The 14,345-nt window shown below is 47.0% G+C and overlaps 1 protein-coding gene across 1 annotated transcript in view; it reads left to right on the plus strand.

Annotated features, from left to right (window-relative positions):
• LOC138740723 (gamma-aminobutyric acid receptor subunit alpha-3-like) overlaps positions 1 to 14,345 on the plus strand; it is a 95,489-nt gene that overhangs the window by 6,110 nt on the left and 75,034 nt on the right. Inside the window, exons 2-3 of the mRNA XM_069893789.1 lie at positions 11,554 to 11,636; positions 14,188 to 14,331. Of these exons, the coding sequence (XP_069749890.1) occupies positions 11,554 to 11,636; positions 14,188 to 14,331 (227 nt within the window). The remainder of the gene's footprint in view (positions 1 to 11,553; positions 11,637 to 14,187; positions 14,332 to 14,345) is intronic.

The following is a 14,345-nucleotide window of genomic DNA, read 5'->3' on the forward strand; positions in this document are numbered from 1 at the left end:
TTCCATTGAGATTTCAGATTTATTATCAGAGAACATGCATGATATCACATGCAGCCCTGAGATTCTTTCTCTGTGGACGTGATAAAATTACCACTTAGTGGCAGCACAAAAGAAACTGTACACAGTGTATACATGTAAACAGATAATGAATGTAAACAAACTGCAAAGCAGAGAGAATGAAAATAATCAATAAAGTGCACAAATGCAAGTCCTTCAACAAGTCCCAGATTGAGTTTGTTGTTGAGGAGTCTGATGGTGGAGGGGGAGCAGCTGTTCCTGAACCTGATGGGTGCAAGTCTTGCGGCACCGAACCTCTTTCCTGATGGTAGCAGCAAGAACAGAACATGTGCTGGGATGTGTGGTCTTTGATGATCACTTCTGCTCTCTGACGTCAGCATTCCCTGTAGATGTTCTTGATAGTGGGGATGAATTTGCCTGGGGTGTCCTGGACTGTGTCCACTACCTTTTGGAGGGCTTTACGCTCGGGGGTATTAGTGTTCGCATACCAGAGCACGATGCAGCCGGTCAACACACTTTTCACCACACATCTGTAGAAATTTGCCAGGGTTTCTGGTGTTGTACCTCTGCAAATTCCTGAGGAAGTAGAGGCACTGATGTGCTTTCTTCATGATGCCTTTGGTGTGTTGGTTCCAGGAAAGATTCTCCGAGATAGTGACTCTCAGGAACCTAAATGTGCTCATCCTCTCCACCTATGATTCCCCCAATGATCACTGGATCATACACCTCTGGCTTTCCCTTCCTGAAGTCATCAATCAGCTCCTTGGTTTTGATGACATTTGAATGGTGCACCATTCAGCCAAGTTTTCAATCTCCCTCCTGAATGCTGACTCATCGCCTTTCTTTTTACAACCCACTACCGTGGGATCATCAGCAAATCTGTAAATTTGTAGATGGTGTTGTTGTTGTACTGAACTACACAGTCATAAGTGTAAAGTGAGTAGAGCAGGGAGCTAAGAACACAGCCCTGTGGTGCGCCGGTACTGATGGAGATTGCGGAGGAGATGTTCTTACCAATCCTCACTGATTGTGGTCTGGAGATGACGAAATCCATGATCCATTACACAGTGGGGTGTTAACTCCCAGGTTTTCTGATCAGGTTTGAGGGGATGATGACATTAAATGTCAAATTGTGGTCGATAACGAGCATCCTAATGAATGCATCTTTGCTGTCCAGGCTTTGTGCTGAGCCAATAAGTTGTCATCAATCATAGGGATGATACAGATCTCAATGTTATGAGCACGATTTAGAATCCGATGATCACAGTAGGGTCCTGGTCTCCTTGACGTTATATCTGTGCTATGTGGGCTTGGCTGGTTTTCACCCTACTCCCTAGCTGTTCTCAATGTTTCTACTCATGTGACACACTGACTCAAGAAGGTAGCCAAATGATAAAGGCCCCCCTTCACTCTTCTCGCTACTGCCCCTAGTCCAGCACCTCTAGCTTCAAGAACAGTTTCTTTCCAACAGCTTCCAGGCTCTTGAATTTTGGTATCTTCTTCTCTTCTTCTTTGGCTTGGCTTCGCGGATGAAGATTTATGGAGGGTATGTCCACATGTGCTGCAGGCTCATTGGTGACTGACAAATCCGATGCGGGACAGGCAGGCATGGTTGCAGCAGTTGCAATGGAAAATTGGTTGGTTGGGATTGGGTGTTGGGTTTTTCCTCCTTTGTCTTTTGTCAGTGAGGTGGGCTCTGCAGTCTTCAAAGGAGGTTGCTGCCCGCCGAACTGTGAGGAGCCAAGATGCACGGTTGGAGGTGGTATCAGCCCACTGGCGGTGGTCAATGTGGCAGGCACCAAGAAATTTCTTTAAGCAGTCCTTGTACCTCTTTGGTGCACCTCTGTCTCGGTGGCCAGTGGAGAGCTCGCCATAGAGCATGACCTTGGGAAGACGATGGTCCTCCATTCTGGAGACGTGACCCACCCAGTGCAGTTGGGTCTTCAGCAGCATGGATTCGATGCTTGCGGACTCTACCAGCTCGAGTACTTCGATGTTGGTGATGAAGTCATTCCAATGAATGTTGAGAATGGAGCGGAGACAGCGCTAATGGAAGCGTTCTAGGAGCCGTAGGTGATGCCGGTAGAGGACCCATGATTCGGAGCCGAACAGGAGCATGGGTATGACAATGGCTCTGTACACGCTGATCTTTGTGTGTTTCTTCAGGTGGTTGTTTTTCCAGACTCTTTTGTGTAATCTTCCAAAGGCGCTATTTGCCTTGGGGAGTCTGTTGTCTATCTCTTTGTCGATCCTTGCATCAGATGAAATAGTGCAGCCGAGGTAGGTAAACTGGTTGACCGCTTTGAGTTCTGTGTGCCCGATGGAGCTGTGGGGGGGCTGGTGGTCATGGTGGGGAGCTGGCTGATGGAGGACCTCAGTTTTCTTCAGGCTGACTTCCAGATATTACTTGATCTACAGTCATGTCCCACCAAAAGATCTGTCTCCACTATTGAAAAGGAACTTTTATATTGTACCAGCTTCCACCACCATCCCAGACAATGCAGTCCAGGCACCATAACTTTCTGTGTGAAAAATCTACCACTGACAGCTCCCCTAAACTTTACTCCACTCATGTTAAACAGATGTCCTCTGCTATTTGCTATGGTCACCCTAGGGGAAAAAATGTGCTGACTGTCCACTACACCCCTCATAATCTTCTATACCTCTCATTAGGTCGCTGCAACGTGAAAAGCCCTAGATCACTCAACCTTGCTTCATAAGATATGTTCTCCAATCTAGTCAACATCATGGTAAATCTTCTCTACACTCTGTGCAAACCATTTACATCCTCCTCCACTGAGGTGACCAGAACTGAACACAATACTCCGTGTGGTCTCATCAATGTTTTATAGATCTGAACATTACCTCACGTCTCTTGAATCTAATCCCAAATTAATGATGTCCAGCAATTAAATATGTCTTCTTAACCACCTTCTCAACTTTACATAGCAACCTTGAGGGATCTACAGAACTGGATGTTAAGACCTCTCTGTTCTTCAGCATTATTAGGAATCCTGTCATTAACCGATTAATGTTTTTTGGTTTTATAGAACCCTAGAATACTACACCACAGAAACAGGCCCATTCAGCCCTTCTGCTCTGTGCTGAACCATTTTTTTGCCTAGACCCAATGACCCAATGACTCCATAGCCCCCCACTCCTCTCCCATCTGACTTCCTGTCCAGATTTTTCATAAGCATTAAAATTAATCCTGCATTCACTACTTCAGCTCATTCTCTGTTTACATTGTTTCATTCATTATCTGTTTACATGTATACTACTCGCTGTGTGAAGAAATTTTCCCCTAATATTCCCCCTAAATGTTTCCCTTTGACCTTAAACCCATGTCCTCTGGTTTGTATCTCACCTGGCTCTCCATCCCATAAGATGATGATGATGGTTCCTTTCAGTCAGTTTGTGGGGTTTGATATGAGGATACCTCACTCCTCAGAAAGGAACAGCATGTGTGTGAATGGATTTACCTGAGTAGGGGTTGCAAAGGTCTGGACCCACTCTCTCGATATCCCCTCCCGGATTCAGCAGCCTGTTGAGGTCCAAGACAGCTGGGGGACATTCTGTTGCAGTGAATGGCCAGACTAAGCTTCGAGGCAAGGATGCCTTTTCCACAGTTCATGGCCATTGTCCTAATGAGAGGGTTCATCCACTCTTTGACAAGTCTTGTTTTTCATCCTTCAGAGTGCTAGTCACACTTGTACCAGGCAAGCCTAGTGGGGGAACCAGTTTAGTCGTCGACCACCCAAGCAGGCAACTGGGTTACATGGTGCCAGCTGCACTCAGACGAGTGATCTGACACCAACCTCAGTGGAAAAAGCCTACCTACATTTCCAACTATTCCACTCATAATTTTAATCACCTCTATCAAATCTCCCCTCATTCTTCTACCCTTCAGGGAATAAAGACCTAATATGTTTAATCTTTCCCTGTAACTCAGTTCCTTAAGTCTGGGCAACATCCTAGCAAATCTCTGCACTTTTTCTATCTTTTTGACATCTTTCCTGTAGTTAGGTAACCAAAACTGCACACAATACTCCAAATTTGGCCTCACCAATGTCTTATACAACTTCACCATAACATCCCAACTCGAATACTCAATACTTTTATGAAGGTCAAGATGCCAAAAGCTCTCTTTACAATCCTATCCACCTGTGACACCACTTTCAGGGAATTGTGTATCTGCATTCCCAGGTCCCTCTGTTCCACTGCACTCCTCAGTGCCCTACCATTTACCACGTATGTCCTCCCTTGGTTTGTCTTTCCAAGATGCAACACCTCACACTTATTTGCATTAAATTCCATCTGCCATTTTTCAGCCCATTTTTCCAGTTGGTCCAGATCCCTCTGCAAGCTTTGAAAGCCTTCTTCGCTGTCCACAACACCTCCAATCTTAATGTCATCTGTAAACATGCTGATCTGATAGCTATAAGAGGTTCTGGTAGCTCAGTGGTTAGAGCACTGGTCTTGTAAACCAGAGGTTGCAAGTTTGTTCCTCACTGAGGCCTCATTTCTGTGAGAGGCACTTAACAAAGTCTTCCTTATGGTAGACAAAGTTAAAGAATTTCATGTTTGTTACATTCTAAATGTAGTATTATGTGATAATAATGGAACCTTTAACCAATTTACCAGATTATTGATATAGATGACAAACAACAATGGTCCCAGCAGCGATCCCTGAGGAACACCACGAGTCACAGGCTTCCAATCTGAGAAGCATCAGCAATCACTACTCTCTGGCTTCTCCCGTCCAGCCATTGTTGAATCCAGTTCACTATTTCACCATGAATACCAAGTGTCTGAACCTTCCTGACTAACCTCCTATCTGGGACCTTGTCAAAGCCCTTGCTAAACCCCATGTAGACAACATCCACAGCTTTTACTTCATCAACTTTCCTGCTAATCTTCTCGAAAAACTCTATGAGTGGTTAAACACAATCTGCCACACACAAAGCCACGTTGACTATCCCTAATCAGTTCTTGCTTATCCAAATAATTGTTTATCCATGGATAATCTTCACTGGCCTTTTCTGTGCCAATTCCCCAGAACCCTCAATTCCTCAATTTTCAAAAATATTTGTTATCCACATATGTTAATCTGTCTCATGATCCAGCGCCCACCACACTTGGGTGCAGAGAATTTGAGACTGACAGAAGACATTTGTATAGACCTCATTTTTTAATGACTGGCCCCTTATTGTGCAACTGTGTCCCCTTGCCCATGGCTCTCCCACTGGTGGGACCATCTCACACCTACCCCTAAGGATCTACTTTATTCAAATAAAGACACCCCTCTCCAAAACATCAAATCCCAAACTGCAGCGCACAATGTGCTGGAGAAATTCAGCAGGTCATAGAGCATCTTTAGGAAGTAACAGGGAACCAACATTTCAGGCCGGAGCCTGTCATCAGGAACAAGGAAAAACAAGCAGGCCCCTGATTAAAAAGGTGGGAGAAGGTGGGAGAAGAGAGGAGGGAGGAAGGGGCAGGGGAAGGAGGAGAGGAGGGGCAGGGGAAGGAGAAGAGGAGAGGAAGGGGAAGGGGCAGGAGGAGAGAAGGGAAAAAGGGGCAGGGGAAGGAGGAGAGGAGGGGCAGGGGAAGGAGAAGAGGAGAGGAAGGGGAAGGGGCAGGGGAAGAAAGAGGGGGAAGGGGCAAGGGAAGGAGGAGAGGAGGGGAAAGGGGCAGGGGAAGGAGAGGAAGGAGGAGAGGAGAGGAGAGGAGGGGGAAGGGGCAGGGGAAGGAGGAGGGGAGAGGAGGGAAGAAGTGGCAGGGGAAGGAGGAGAGAAGAGGAGGGCGAAGGGGCAGGGGAAGGAGGAGAGGAGAGGAGGGGGGAAGAGGCATGGGAAGGAATAGAGGTGGATTTATGTGAGAGAGCAGAGAGAAGTGATGGAAGGAGGCAGAGGGCTAAGGAGTAGTTATCAGATGGGAGGAAGGGAAGTGGGGGTGGCGAGCTGTAGAAATGGAGACAGAGGGATAGGGAAAAAGAGACAGGGGACGGGGTTAATGGAAATTGGAGAATCTGCCCAGGGTCTCTCAGCAAACCCCTGTAAATTGCAAATTTGCTGTGCCACGAGTACAACTGAACCTGTGGCATTCTCAAGCTGACTGAAACTATTGCAAGTGCTGCAGGCTTGAAGTATCCGAGGGACAGAGAGAGGAAGGGGGTGGTAGGGAGAGAGATGGGGCAGAGGGAAGGGAGAGGGAAATAAAGGGAGGAAGAGAAAGATGTGGTAGAGAGAATGGAGAGGGAGAGAGAGGGACAGAGAAAATGGGAGGAAAGGTGCAAGAGAGGGAGAAAGGAAGAGGTTGAGGAAGAGAAAAAGAGAGCATAAGAGAGAAAAGGAGGAGGTGGTCAAGACTTGCACAGTTTTGATCAGCTGCTGGATTTAATCAATGCTGTGGTAATCAATAGCACAGAGGGATTACTGAGTGAGTTTATTGTTGTCTGTTGCTATTGACAGGCAAGAGGACTTCATTGAGGGAGTGATTTTCTCCACAAATGTGAATCTGTGCAGTGATTACCTAAAATCCTTCTCCTATTTCCCACCCCTGCCCAGAGAGAGGCCTGACAGCTGCAGACAGATGACCAAGAGCTGATCTTGTTGGGCTATCTGGGCTGTCTCTCTGCAAACTGGGAATTCAGCTTGAGCCTGGCTACTGGCTCTCCCCACCACCGTGTACTTGCACTCTCCACCAGGAAGGCATCTGCCACAGAGACCACCTCAGCACCTCTCAGGCAGCAGGACTGAGGTTGGGACTTGGCAGACATTTTATACAAACCCATCAACTCCTACAGCTACCTCGGGGCAAGAGAGTGAGACCGAGTTGGCAGCAGAAGCAGCAGCAGGAATACTGGTGGTGACAGGGGTGCAGTGGAAAGTCAAGTCAAGTTTATTGTCATCTGATTGTACAAGTACAACCCAACGAAACAGCGTTCTCCGGCCCTCGATCCAAGACATGCAGACACACAAACAGACATCACACATATATAGACAAATAATACATATGCAGTATTCATGTCTGCAAATAAATAAATAATCATTGTTTCATGAATATGAGAGTCTCAGAGGATTGGTGTGAGCAGTTCCTTTGGTCGTTCTCACTGCCCGTGGGAAGAAGCTGTTCCTCAACCTGGTGGTGCTGGCTCTGATACCCCTGCATCTCTTTCCCAATGTGAGCAGCTGAAAGATGCTGTGTGCAGGGTGGAAGGGGCCTTCAATAATTTTGCGCGCCCTCTTCAGACAATGATCCCGGTAGATCATGTTGATGGGGGCAGCGAGATTCTAGTGATCCTCTTTGCCACTCTTAATGTCCTCCGATCCATTTCTCTTGATAGAGCTCGTGTAGAAGGTTGACATGATGGTGGCTGGTAGCCTTGCCCAGTTCAGTCTTCTCAGGAAGTGCAGTCACTGTTGCGCCTAACCCTAACCCTAACCCTAACCCTAACCCTGAATGTTTCAACTGGATATCAGGCAGGAGAGTTGGTGCAGTGGGTAGTCCCGCTGCCTCACAGTGCCACAAACCCAGGTTCAATCTTGACCTCCGGTGCTGTCTGTGTGGAGTTTGCACGTTCTCCTCATGAATTTCCACCACTCGTCCTCGGGTATTTTGGTTTCCTCCCACATCCAAAGATTATTTCACCCCCACCCAGCGTGTTGGTGAGGGGAAGACCCTGCGGAGAATTGATGTAATTTTTTAAAAAAAATTATTTTATTTACAGCACAGTGGAAGCTGATTCCAGCCAGTTGAGCCCGTGCTGTCCAGTGACACCCAATTACTCCTACAACTCTGTACATTTTCAAGGGCAGGAGTAAACCAGAGCCCCTGGGGTAAACCCATGCAGACATGGGGAGAACATACAAACTCCTTATAGACAGCACAGGATACGAACCTACACCTACAGTTGATGGCACTGTAAAGGCATTGTGCTAATCATTACTCCAACAATGGGTGAGGGTCAGGGGGAGGAGGTCCTGGGCTGTGGGTGAGGTACAGGGGGAGGAGGTCCTGGGCTGTGGGTGAGGTGCAGGGGGAGGAGGTCTTGGGCTGTGGGAGAGGGACAGGGGAGGAGGTCCCGGGCTGTGGGTGAGGTGCAGGGGGAGGAGGTCCTGGGCTGTGGGAGATGGTCAGGGGATGAGGAGGTCCTGGGCTGTGGGTGAGGTGCAGGGGGAGGAGGTCTTGGGCTGTGGGAGAGGGACAGGGGAGGAGGTCCCAGGCTGTGGGTGAGGTGCAGGGGGTGGAGGTCTTGGGCTGTGGGTGACGTGCAGGGGGGAGGAGGTCCTGGGCAGTGGGAGCAGGCCAGGGGAGGAGGTCCCGGGCTGTGGGTGAGGTGCAGAGGGAGGAGGTCCTGGGCTGTGGGAGAGGGTCAGGGGAGGAGGTCCCGGGCTGTGAGTGAGGTGCAGGAGGAGGAGATCCTGGGCTGTGGATGAGGGTCAGTGACTAGGTGCTGGGTTGTGGGTAAGATGCAGTGAGGAGAGGTGCTGGGCTTTGGGTGATGGTCAGGGCTAGGTGATGCCAGGCTGTGGAGGGACTCAGTGCTGGGCTGTGTGAGGGTCAGTGATCGGGTGCTGGACTGTGAGTGAGGGTCAGTGGCTGGGTGCTGGGCTGTGGGTGGGAGCCAAGGGAGGAGGTGCTGGGCTGTCAGTGGGATTCACAGGGGAGTCGGTGGTAAAATTACAGGAGGAATAAAATGGGATTTGTGTAAATAGATAACTGATGGTCAGCACAGCCTCAATGGGCTTAAAGGCCTGTAACTGTGTTGATTCCCTTTGGTAATTGTTTTCTCTCCTCCGTTGGCCTGCCTACTTTTAAAGCAATACCATGTCCATCTAGCACCATTAGTCAGTAACTAAGCCCTAAAAGTCATCGAATTTTTCAGTCTGGCAACTCATTGAACATGCCCACCACCCTCTGTGAGATGAAGGTGCCCCTCAAGTCTCCTTCTAAATCTTTCCCGCCCCCTCAAATGTAAGCCCTTTAATATTAGACTTCCCATACCCTGGGTAAGCGTCCCTGTCCTTATCCAGGGCTCTCATGATTTTATAAATTTCTGAAAGTTCCTCCCTCAACCTCTCCACACTTCATGGAGAAATACTGAGCCTCTCCTGATAACTCAGCCCCTCCAGTTCTGGTAACATCCTTATGAATCTTTTCTGACCCCTCTTCAGCTTAAAGCCATCCTTCCAGCAGCTGAGTCACCAGAACTGCACCCAATACTGCAAGTGTAGTGTCACCAATGTCTTGTACAGATGTTACATGACATCCTTACTCCTGGACTCAAAGCCCAGATCAATGAAGGCAAGTTTGCCAAAAGCCTTGTTCACCACCCTGTGTCACTACTGTGACAGAGTATATAAACATGTTTTGGGAGATAAATTGGGAAAGGTTTGTTAGAGTAGGTCACATACAAACATTTTAAAACAGACCTTATTTGAAATACTGGAGCTCTGCTAATGCTAGACATATTGGCCCCACAGCTTTTGAAAGAGCTTTGGAGAGTGCCCAAGAGACTTCACTAATGGATTGTTGTTTATAAATAGGCAACACATGAAAGATCTTGTTGAAGCCGCAGATTGTCTAGAGCTGTTCTAAGAGGGTCATGTCGTTTTGCAAACAGAGAGAGCCAAGCAGGCTTTTTCTCAGAGAGAGAGAGAGAAAGAGAGACAGACAGACAGTCAGAGATCACTTCTACAGTGTTACAGCCAGAAACAGCAGCTGGATCTGGAACAGGACAACCTGGCAAACTTGTGGAAAACCCCATGTTGAAGATGGATTGTAAGGGCTTGATTCAGCCTGGTCAAAGCCCTTGGGGTTCATGAAAGAGGAGAGGACTGGCTGACTAATATTTCGCTTGGAATAAGAGAAACAAAAAAACACTCTATGGTGACCTGAAAGAAAGAGGTTATCATATGGAGAACACTGAAGGAGTAAGTTACATTAACAAGACACTGAGCTGGCTTGGTGTCCATCGAACAACAAATCTCTCTCGGAAAACCAACAAGAACCTTCCTGAGCAGTAACCATTTACCTTTCAAGCACCAAAGCCTGGTGAACTTTATAAATGTTAAATTCTGTGCAGAGTATAAGAATTGCCTGCAACCAGAGAACTTGGAGGAATGAGAAGTGAGGTTAGACAGTGAACCAAATAACTTTTCTGAACTTTCACACACATTATATACACATACACTTAGAATTAGAAGGGTGTTAAGTTAGGTTAAGTAAGTTAATAGTTAAAGTTTGATTCTATTTTCATGTTTAAAGATAATTAAAAGGAACTTTTGTTTAAGTAACCATTTGTCTTGGTGAATATCTATTGCTGATGGGTTTTGTGGTCCTCTGGGCATGGAATTATATACCTGTGTCCCCATGTCTCTTTGTTCAACCATTCACTGTGCAAGAACTGTCTTGGCTTAACCTCCCAGCATGAAGCAACATGCAAGAGTATGAGTTAAATTCCACGTGTTCTCTCCCCACACATCCCTGAGCTTCACTTGACCTGGAGCAATCGATTCTGCTGCTCATCCAGATGCACCTTTCATTTCATTTCTGTCCATTTGTCTTCATTGCCAGATAGTTTAGAAGATGGTGAGCTTGCTGTTATTACAGAGGTTCTTAGCAAGGCTATGGAAGCTCACTTGGTTTTCAAGATCAATGGAGAGATTGTTAAGCAACACGAAGAAGGGAAGGAGCAAGTGAACCTCAGAAGATTGAAGCTCATTACCTTGTGATTCTATCACAACCATTATTCCCTTAGTGGTGCTGGTGTAGACAAGTCCAACTGTTGCCATGGATATTGTGGGTTGAAGGGTCTATGAAGAAGGACTGACAAGATGGTTATTGTTTCAATGTATTTGTCACCAAGTACCCAGTGCAGTGAGAAGGGTTCTTCAGTGAACAGTCTAACAGGTTATCTCTAACTTGCAAATAGCTGGGTAAAGAGCACAATTTACAGTGTAAGGTTACAATAAAAGAAAGATCAATTTGCATCAAGTCAGGGCAGCATGGGAGCACTGTGGTGGGGTTCATTCAAGAGGCTGATGGCTGCAGGGAAGGAACATTTTAAGCTTATTTGTATGTGCTTTCCCACCCTTGAGCCTTCTAACCGATGAGAAGAGGGAGATAAGAGGGTGTCCAGGGTATGGTGGGTCCCTTAGTATATTGGCTGTCTTTTCTGGACAGCAGGAGATGTGGACAGATTCCAGGCTCCCACAATTCTCTGTGTAAAAAAAACTTACCCCTAATGTCTCCCCTTCATTTTGTACAGATGTCCTCTGGTGTTTGCTGTTCCCACCTGGGAAACAGGTGCTGACTGTCTACCCTATCTATACCTCTCAAAATCTAGTAGACCTCATCCAAAGTTAATTACGCATCGCCTCAATAAATGTATCCTTGGGTTGTTTTGGAGAATGGCAGTGGGATGCCTCTGGAGGGAGGGGTGGGATGTAATTCTGAAACTGGTCCATTCCAGCTTGCAGTGATGGTGGCAGGAGGTTAACGAGTATCTCCCCTTTGCTGTGCCTGCAGGCTGACGATCAACGCGGAGTGCCCAATGCACCTGGAGGATTTCCCCATGGACGCACATGCCTGCCCCTTGAAGTTTGGCAGCTGTGAGTATGGGTAGTCAAGCCATTCCACTGCATGCTCACAGCTCTCCACCTGGTGAATGGACCTTTGCACTGCCCAGATTTTCTCTCCAATCGGAGAGTAGGATGAGAACACTTGCCGCCTTGAGTTTGATCTACTGAGCAATAAGATCATGACTGATCTACCCCACAGTCCCACACAGGTTCAGATTCAAATTCAGATTTATTATCATCTGACCATACAAATGCAATCAGTGTTTCTCAGAAATACAGTGCACACACACTGACACACAATACAGAGCACACAATGGTCACATATATAATATAAAACAAATTCTTATTCATCTTCAATACATATTCTTGAAAAGTTTACTCACTTTCATTTGTAAGAGATCCAATTTCCCAGCCTGCAGGAAGAAGCTATTTCCCAGCCTGGGAATCCTGATATTGATATTCTTGTACCTCCTTCCTGATGGTCGTGGGTCAACGATACTGTGTGTTGGATGGTAGGGATCCTGAAAGATTCCATTTAGAATGCTACAGCACAAGACCTTTAACCCATCTAGTCTGTGCCAAACTATTATTCTGCCTTGTCCCATTGACCTGCACCCAGTTCATGGAACTCCACACCCCTCCCATCCATGCACCTATCCAAATTTTTCTTAAATGTCATAATTGAGGCCGCATTCACCACCCCAGCTGGTAGCACGATCCACACTTGCACCACATTTGCGACTGAGGATTCTCTGTTCCCTGTGGCGGTGAACTCTGAGCACTCTTTGCTGCACAAGTTCCCCATCTCTGTCCTGACTGCTTCTGCTCCCCTTAAAACTGTGACACACTGGGCTCCCGGATGAATCCTCAGGATCAGTCCAAACAGCTGATGAGGTTTGGAGGGTCATCAGAGTTACGTTCAGTGTTCCAGAAGTAACCTTGAAAGAAATGTGGAATGGGCTCAGACAATCTGGGAGCATTAGGTCACAACTGAATGAGCAAGGAGTTAAACAAGAAAGTTTACAGATGCTGGGGTTTGTCTGGTGGTGGGATCCCGTTGTTGGGAAATTGATGGAAATTGCAGAGGATCATAAGTTGGATGCAGAGGCTGGTGGGGTGGTAGGTGCATTTTGGGCCAGAAGGGGCCAGGGCAGAGGTGCAGAAAACAGAAAAGATGCAGGTAAGGGCTGAGTTAATGGCTGAAGAAGGAGGACATCTTGGATGTTCTTGAATGAAAGATCTCATCCTGGGAGCAGATGTAATGGCGATGGAGGAATTGAGAGAAAAGAATAGAATTATTACAGGGGACAGGGTAGGAAGAGGTTTCTCGAATGGTCAAGGAACTCACTGAGGAAGGGTATTCGCCTGAGTAGCCACTTAGCTTTTCTCCAACCTGCTGAATATTTCCAGAATTTTCCATTTTCATCCTCGCTTTCTGCCATCTGTTTAAATGCAGTAAACTCCGAAACTCTGGTTCCAAAAGAGACATGCCATTTCCATTGGCAATTACTTGTTGCAGACACAAGGAGACTTCTGTTAGTCAAGAACTGAAATATAAAGGCAAATGTTCCTCATAGTTGCTCCATTATAAGCATGTTTTGGAGAGTGTCTGCAGTGTGTTTAGATCTCCATCCCATACAGACAGACAAGGAAGGTAATGCTTCCAAGGCATTCCTTCACTGAAGGCCCAAATAACAGCAGTGGCCAGTACCATAATGTATCAGAGCAGGGCATATTGATGCCAATATTCTAAACCACTTCAATGTAATAAATCCAAATTATTTAGACCTGTAAAATCAAAATATATTCATTCAAGCACCCAACCTAATAACTTAGTTATACAGTTAGAAATCTAACCCAATATATGGGTACAATGTTTATTTGCATATAAAGCCTTCACTCACAGATGCATTCATGTAAAATCCACTCAGACACGGGGAGAACGTACAAACTCCTTACAGACAGCATGGGATTTGAACTGTGGTCCTGATCACTGGTGCTGTAACAGGGTTGAGCTAACTACTATGCCAACCGTGCTGCCCTTTTTGTCCAACCTCTCCCCATAACATACCCCCTAAACAACATCCTAGTAAACCACTCCAGCACCAACTCCAAAGCCCCCACATCCTTCCTGAAATAAGGTGACCAGATTGTACTCAATGTAGATTGTACTTTAGATTTCAATGGACCCCATGATCACTTCCACAACCGATTTGGGTTCTTTCCATCTCTCCATTTTTGTGCTCACCACATCAGGGGTTCTGTAGATACCAACATTGCCTTGTTCCTGCCATCTCATTGACACCTGCCCAAACACCCCACTCTGGACTAGGCCCGATAACCATAGTGCTGACTTCAGTCCATAGGAGACAAAGATATATTGCCTACATTTCAGGCCGGTGCCCTTCTTCAAGGAATTCTACTGGGGGGGGGGGAGGGTGGGGTGGAAGTGGGTGGGAGATAGACCCCACACTGGGCAGGTGGGTGGGTGGAAGTTGGGGGGAAGAGACTCTGCACTGGGGAAGATTCCACACTGCCCATGGAAAGACAGGGATTGATGAGCCAAGTTGTATTTTGACAGACGCCTACACCAACTCAGAGGTGATGTACGTGTGGACTCACGGACAGGGCAACTCGGTGGTGGTGGCTGAGGATGGATCGCGCCTGAACCAGTATGACCTGCTGGGACAGACCGTGGGCACGGAGATCATCCGCTCCAACACAGGTGGGTCCTCACAA

The sequence above is a fragment of the Narcine bancroftii genome, chromosome 8, assembly GCF_036971445.1.
Source record: "Narcine bancroftii isolate sNarBan1 chromosome 8, sNarBan1.hap1, whole genome shotgun sequence".
Taxonomy (NCBI): Eukaryota; Metazoa; Chordata; class Chondrichthyes; order Torpediniformes; family Narcinidae; genus Narcine; species Narcine bancroftii.